We start from the raw sequence: 7,649 nt of genomic DNA, 5'->3' as shown, positions 1-7,649 counted from the left end.
ACAGACACACAAATGCAATATAAATATATGTAGATATCTGTAACAAAATGTTGCTGAAATCGTGCTTGTGCCCACATGCAGCATGCTGCGGTGATTTTAAATTTTGTATTTCAGAAGGAGCTGATTGTGGCTGTGAGCTGAATCCAACTGCTTTAACAGTAAAGGACTGGGTGGCTTACACAGGAAATATTATTTTGCAAGTCTTACATCATGGGACTAGAATTAGAAGTCCTGAATTAAGAATCTTTTTTTCCCTGTCTCTCAATGTGTTTACATGCAGCAAAGGATAAAAGAAATTTCTGGGGTCCCTTTACGAAAACCCTGATCCTTCACCATTATGACCAACTCACCTTCTGAATATCCACTCCTCAGCAATTACTACTCTGGAGATCGAGAGATCAGTATGTGAATTCTCTTCCCATTACAACAGTTTGCTGAAGTAAATGGCTTAGGGTGGGCTATAACTCATCCCTTGAAAAAGGATAAAACTGGAGTATCCATTGTTCAAAATGTTTTGGACCATAGTGTTTACTATTTCTTTGGGGTTTTCATATGTATACGTGTGTGTTTGTGTGTGTCTGTGTATGAAAATATATATGAAAATATTTATTTATTTTTGTGTGTATAGATATTTTACCCACTTGTACACAACATGCATGACTGGTATTTGAGGAGTCCAGAAAAGGAGCCAGTCAGATCCATAGGGATCTGGAGCCACAGGCACTTGTGAGCCACTATCTGGGCACTGGGACTTGAACCCAGGTCCTCTGGAAGAGCTATCTATCTATCTATCTATCTATCTATCTATCTATCTATCTATCTATCTATCTATCTATGGTTAGAAGTATGATATATGTATATATATATATTCATATATAGATATGTATAGATATATATAATATTATATATAACCACTATAAATAATATATGAGAATATAAAAATAATTAAAAGTTTGGGGGTTGGGGCCTAAGTTTAAATGAGAAGCTAATTTGTCTGATATATACCATCTATACATAGTCTGAGGTAATTTTATAAACTAAGTTTTAGTGTATCTGTGTTTGGACTAGGGCCCATCACGAGGTCAGGGTAGGTCAGGGTAGGTCACAGTTATCATTTCTACCTATGCTATTATTTGTGCCTTTAGGAAGTTTGGGTTTCAGCTTTCTGGATTAAGGATTCTCAACCTATGTGAACAATTTTTCTTGGACTCTTTTAGTTCTAATGTTCTTCAAGTTTCTTTAAAAAAAAATACAAACACAAACAAAATTCTCTCAGGCAATCCTTTAGTCTGGATGGAAGACTGGGAAGCACTGCTTATCTTACAGAGGTCAATGTCTGGAGCATGATCAGGAAAACTGCCTCAGAGTTCCTCCAGGAATCTTGCAACCCCTCTCATATGCAATGCTTCACAGGCAGAAAACAAGAAACAGGTCCAGAGCGGCCAAAGTGAAAAGGCCAGCAATTATTTAAAATGCTAGGAATATTTAATTATACTTAGGAAAAAAATCTGCTTGCAAATATTTTTAAATATGTAAATCATGGCAATAGGTTGATAAAATTACTTTTAGGACCAAATTGATTTTGGCCTGTTTGATAGAAAGCCCACTTTACTAGAGTTTTTATGTTTTGGTGTCTAGAGTTAAATATTGCAAAATTACTGTGACTGCCATTCCCTCTTGTGAGAGGCTTCGAAAAGCAGGCAGGAAACAGCCCCTCCCAGGGCTGGCAGAGGAGCTCTCAAGTTTGGTGCTTGTTGGCAGGCCTTTTGCCCAGCTTCAAAGGGATTGGAAGGGTGGTGACAGGCTCCAGCCTTGGAATGCAGACACTGCTCAGTGGAGGGCCAGGCTCAGCCCTGTGGAAAAGCTCCCGGTTCCTGCCCCTCTGAACTGATAGGAAATACTGGACTGGTGTTTTCCCTCCCTTCTTGGTCCCTTGAGATGTGAGTCAAGGAAGAGGCAGAGAAAGATCAGCACAAATCTTTCCAGAGGTCCACTAGATCTCCGAGAGCAGCAGCCGTTCCCTGGAAAAGGTGACTCCATCAGCAGTGTGGGCACGGTGACTACTAGAGACATGCTTCACTGATACAGTAGCAGCAGGATTGTGGAGTAAGAAAAGGGAAGAAAGGAATCCAGCATCATGCAAAGATTCATTTTGGAAATTGGGAGCAAAATAGGCCAGCCAAAATAAAATGGGAAGCCTGAAGTCACAGATGGTTGTGAGAAGGGCTGGATACTTCTGATGAGCCCCAAAACTGGAGCTTAAAAAGAAGCTGCAATGGTTAAAAGAGAATCATAATTTCCACCAGTGTTAGTGGCTTTGGGGGGGGGTATTGAACGTGCTGTGGTCTTAGATGTATTCATTCATCATCTCTGACTGAGTTTTGCTTGTACAATATATCTGAGAAATGTGTTTTTGATGATTTCTTCAGTCAACTCAAACATGCTAATGAAGTCCATATGCTATTATTATTATTATGCTAATATTACTATTTTTGTGATTGAATCTCAGGCTTTACACATATGACATGGGCTCAATCAGTGATCTGCACCCAAGCCCCTACAGTAGCATCATTGAATAAAAAAAAAAAAAAAGACACTGAGATCCTCTCATCTACTCCTTCACTTTGCAGGGTAAGATGGCTTTTACCCTGCACTCAGTGGGAGCAGAAAGAACTCCAGAGGCAGCATAGCAGCCCCAGGTTTCTAGCTGGCCATCCATGGCTTATCTCCCATACCACCCTCATCTGCTTAACTGGCCAAGGAATGATGCTTCAAGAGGCAAGGTTCCTCCGGGAGAATTGTGCTCTACGGTTACATTCCAAAGCAATGTCTGAAGAAACGTTGCCTATTGTATGTTCTCTTTTATCATAAGATATTTGCTGAATTGAAAATAAAACCATACAGAATGTAACACTGCTCTAAGTATTAAAATAAGTAGAAGACCACAAAACAACAGCAGAATCCCAAATAACTGCATGAGAATATAGGAAAAGGACTTGAATAGACTTTTCTCTCAGGACAATGTACAAGCGGCACACAGTGAGGTAAAAAAATGATAAACCATTGATCATTAAAAAAAATGCAAACTGAGCCACCATCTCACACCCAGGATGACTGTCATTAAAAGTTTTGACATGTCTGTAAGGATGTGAGGAAACTGGAATCTGTATACACTGTTATTGGGGGGAAGGAATGTGAAATGGCCAAGTACCTACAGAAAATATTGTAGAGATGCCTCAGAAATTATAACTAGAGATACAGTATGCCAGCAAACTCACACGTGGGTAAAGCTACTAAGAGCTGACTTTTGGAGTAATGTCATGCCTATGTTATATGTGGTTCAGCATAGTCAAGAAGCAAAAGCAAAGTGTAAGTGCATGACCAGCGCTCTCTCCCTCTTTCTCTTTCCCCCCTCTCTGTCCCTTTCTTTGTCTCTATATAATCTATACATCTACATATATGTTACATATGTATATATTTATAATCCTTCTCTCTATAGAGTAGAAAACTCTTCAGTCATAAAAAAGGACACTTTGCCATTTAGATCAGCATCAAGGCACCAGATCATACTATAAGTGCAGTAAACCAGGCAGCAAAGGGCAGGTAAACAAACAATCCACTTAGGTGTGGGATTTGAAGCAGTCAGGATCATAGGGGTAGAAAACAGGATGGTGGATGCTGGGGATGGGCATGGAGAACTGTGGGGGATGTTATCCAAAGGGCATACTGCTGTGTTTTTGTATGACAAATAACTTCTAGTTATTTGCTGTACAAACATAGTATCTATAAACAACAATAATATATTTTGTGATTAAAAATTTCAGAAGCCTGCAGTGGAAGTGCCTGCCGGTAATTCTAGTATTTGGGAGATAAATGCAGGAGGATCAGGGCTGAAGGCTAGCCTTGGCTATATAGCTAGTCTAGGAAACACGAGATCCTATCTCAAAGAAGTTAACAGAATATCCTGTGTAAGCTGATCTCACAATGATTCTCCCAACCCCAATATGCTGGACATATTTATTATTTTTACTGTAATAATGGTTTCATTGGTATAAGTACATATTGAAATTTATCAAAGTATGTTTATTACATATTTGCAAATCCTTGTATATCAGGTATAACTTGGTAAAGACTTTGAAGTGAACAAGAACAAACAGCTGGGGACCTTGATCCAGGGGTCCAGATAACCAAAATCAAAATAATGGAGACTTTCAAAGTAGGCATATTTATTCTGTTATGAGGGTTCCCCCCCCCACCTCCTGGGCTATCTATACTGCACAAAATCTGCTTTGTATAGCTCAACTATTTGTTTATATAGTTGTTAGGAGTGTAATTGAAAGTTGATAGACCATTTGCAAAACCCCAAATTAATCTGTAAGTCCCACCTGCACGTGAACCAGGAGACTTCCTGGAATATTGGGAATTGTAGTTTTTGGGCAATAACAAAGCCTCATGGGAAAGTATTCTGGCTATAGGTTTGTCCTTATACACTCCTGTAACTCATACATACCCCTGCAACACGTGGCTTGAGGCCATTCTCAGATGAGGAATTCAGGGAAACGGTCCTGACCAAAGCCCATCTCTTTGTAGTATTTAATATGTAATAAAGCTTGCTTTAAATTTGGCCAGAAATGGTAGGTTTTTTTTTGTAAATCACAGGATTAACACATGAATATTCATAGTTCTTACTACAGCTATAAGGCCTCTGAATTCTTGAAAGGCAGAAGAAGTTCTTAATTAAAGAAAGCAGGGAAATTCAACCAATTTGCTTATTTATGGGCTTATGACCCCATTTTTTTTGTGTTCAACTAGATTACCATACAGTTCCCCCATACAACCACTGAAAGTAATTACTTCAAAATTGAATAAAATGCTTCTTTGATTCCATGCCACACTATATGACATGCCACAAAAGATGGATTGAGTGGAAAAATATCAAAGTGGGTTATTTAATCTGCTGTTTAATTTATCTGCTGTAGCCTCAACATTCCTTTCTTAGAAGGAGAGGGCTGTACTTATAACAACGGTCATGTATCCCAGCTAGGATCATTCTGTGCCAGTGCTTGCCTTGGGATCATGTGAGGTGTTTGCTGTTGCTGTAGGAAACACTGTTGACAATGCAAACACCACCTCTTACCCCAACAGACAGGACAGACTCGTAGCAAGCTCAGCCTTTGCTCAGATTCTCCTCTTGATGAAACAAAGGGATTTCTGCACATGCTTGAGAGATTGCAGGTAATCTATGTGTTTTATTTCTCCTTGCCCTTTTATGTTTGGCACGGAATGGTAGCTAACATTACATTTTATAAATAGGCTTTAGAAAGGGAAACTATCTGTAAATTTACTTAATGTAGAAGACAGCTGAATGGTTTAGAGGATCTGCCAAAGAAAGGGACAGAAGCAGCACTGACCACGCTGCTGAGTGCTGGTCTTGGTTGTTATGGGCAATGTTAGTACTTATTTTTTCTGTGAGGCATTTTTCTGTATATATTTTAAATCTATTCTAGCTTTGAGAGAGTTTAGATAAATGCCTTCGTGTGGAAGACTCTCCCATGGGGAACACTGGTGCCATCTGTGTGGGTCTGGAACTAGCTGCCATGTAGGGATGCTAGACACTGACTTGCTCTGTTATCCTCTAGACCTTGGAGACAGGAGACACTTTTCAGGAACCATAACTTGTAGATGCTTATAGAGCATCTTACCCCAACAGACAGGACAGACTCGTAGCAAGCTCAGCCTTTGCTCAGATTCTCCTCTTGATGAAACAAAGGGATTTCTGCACATGCTTGAGAGATTGCAGTGCACCATAGCAATCAGTGTTTTGTTTCTGTTTATATTTATTTAGTAGCTTAGATTCATGTAATAGCAACGTAACATGAACGCAGTGTCACCCATAGAGACTGGCATTCTTAATGGAGACCTGGACACTTTCACTGTTGGAGAGTCCATCAGTGTAGTACTGGGCCACACTGGGTCATTCAGCAGGCGGTGGATAACTGGCCAAGTTCACAGATGAGATATTGCAGATGATAACAGATTTGAAGAGTTAACTGCGGCTTTTAATTAGTGGTGTGAGCTGGTTCACCTTCACACTAGTTCCATTTATCTTGAGTTTATCTACTCAAATAATTGTTTTAATATTTAATCTTTTTTCTTTAGTTAAAACATTTCTTACTGGCATATACAATAAACTGGACATATTCCTGCTGCACTGATAGTCAACGAATTTTACATACATTTCAAGTAAATAAAGCCTCACGTTACATATTAAACAGAAGAAGAATCAATAATAAATATTGCTAAAGTAATCTGCAAGACAATAATTGATTGATGAATCTACTTTTCAATTTATTATAGATCTGAAAATATGCAAATAAATACCATACCATTACATATATAATCACTATACTCAGCAGGAGTACCATGAAATAGAAGTAAAATAGTCATGGCTGTGGAACATGGACTTTAGTTACCCCAAATACCATGTTCCAACATGGTTGCAGATCTATGGATGTTTTAAATGTTTATGAGACAAAACAAAGTCATAAGTCAAGGCCCCTTTCAAAAATATCAGCAGTGGCAACATCAGGTAGATGGGCTACAGCAGATTGGGGAATTTCTGGTATAGGCCACAGGTGCTGTCTGGTGACATTCTTAGCCTTTGGGTTCATGGAAACTAGTGGTGGGTTATTGAATTCTGAAAGGTTTACCTAAGGGTCCATAAGGTGTGAGGCTAGAGTCAGAGATGGGCAAGTGGTAGCTCGATACAAAGAGAGCTACAGATCATTCAAGCTAATTTGATCTGAATAGAAACATCCTAATTCTGCACAATCATCATCCAACATAGGTTTGATTCTTCCTTTTCTAGAATTTTTAGTTCATATCCTTACAGTCAGTATGAACTAAAGTCAGTTTTCTCCAAGCTAGATTCAGGAGAGTTCACATTATTCAAATGATCAGTACTCATTTCTTTTCATTACAGGGTTTTACTGTATAGTCTTATTGTATAACCTCAGCTTACTCCAATTTGTAATCCTCCCATCTCAGCCTTTTAAGTTCCAGTGTTACAGGTTTGTGCCACAATGCCTGGCTTCAATTTCTTCTTGTAGTAGTATTCATTTGCGGAAGTAGTTAAAGTATGGTAACATCTTTTACCAAATGACTGATGATTGAGTTTTATTAAACAATTGCATAATTCACATTTGAAGTTTCCTGGCGGATCAGAGGACGCAGCTTTGAAGACATGATGATTCACCTATAGCAGAGAAAGCGGTCTCTGGAAAAAAAATGAAATGAAACACTTAAGTAACACAGACTTAGTCCATCAGGCTACAGAGTGGCTCCTACTAAGGGCATGGTGTGCTGAGTCTCATGTGGAAGATTTCTAAGTGTCGTACAACCTGAGCCCACAGGGACAAATGGACTTGATGAGGACTAAGAGTGCAAGGTTGCTGACTGTGCCTACACTCACCTTTGGGACCCATCTGAAGAGTGTGAGGGGACCTACCTCCTCAGGTAGAAAGGTACATGTGTAAGTAGAGCCAGCATGCGCAGGTGGCATTAAGTTCTGTGGGCTTTGCACTCATTAGTATATTCTTGTTTTCTTGGAAGAGAGCTTACTGTGACCCAACTTGGAGGATTTTTGGAGG

General features: G+C 39.3%; 1 protein-coding gene across 1 annotated transcript in view; it reads left to right on the top strand.

Moving 5' to 3' along the window:
* Positions 1-5,210: 5,210 nt before the first annotated feature.
* LOC110310329 (oxygen-regulated protein 1) overlaps positions 5,211-7,649 on the top strand; it is a 268,949-nt gene continuing 266,510 nt past the window's right edge. The window contains exon 1 of the mRNA XM_029485010.1: positions 5,211-5,235. Within this exon, the coding sequence (XP_029340870.1) occupies positions 5,218-5,235 (18 nt within the window). The 5' untranslated portion in view covers positions 5,211-5,217. The remainder of the gene's footprint in view (positions 5,236-7,649) is intronic.

Source organism: Mus caroli, chromosome 1, assembly GCF_900094665.2.
Source record: "Mus caroli chromosome 1, CAROLI_EIJ_v1.1, whole genome shotgun sequence".
Classification (NCBI taxonomy): domain Eukaryota; kingdom Metazoa; phylum Chordata; class Mammalia; order Rodentia; family Muridae; genus Mus; species Mus caroli.
The sequence above is the reverse complement of the archived record's forward strand: the minus strand, read 5'-3'. Positions and strand labels throughout refer to the sequence as shown.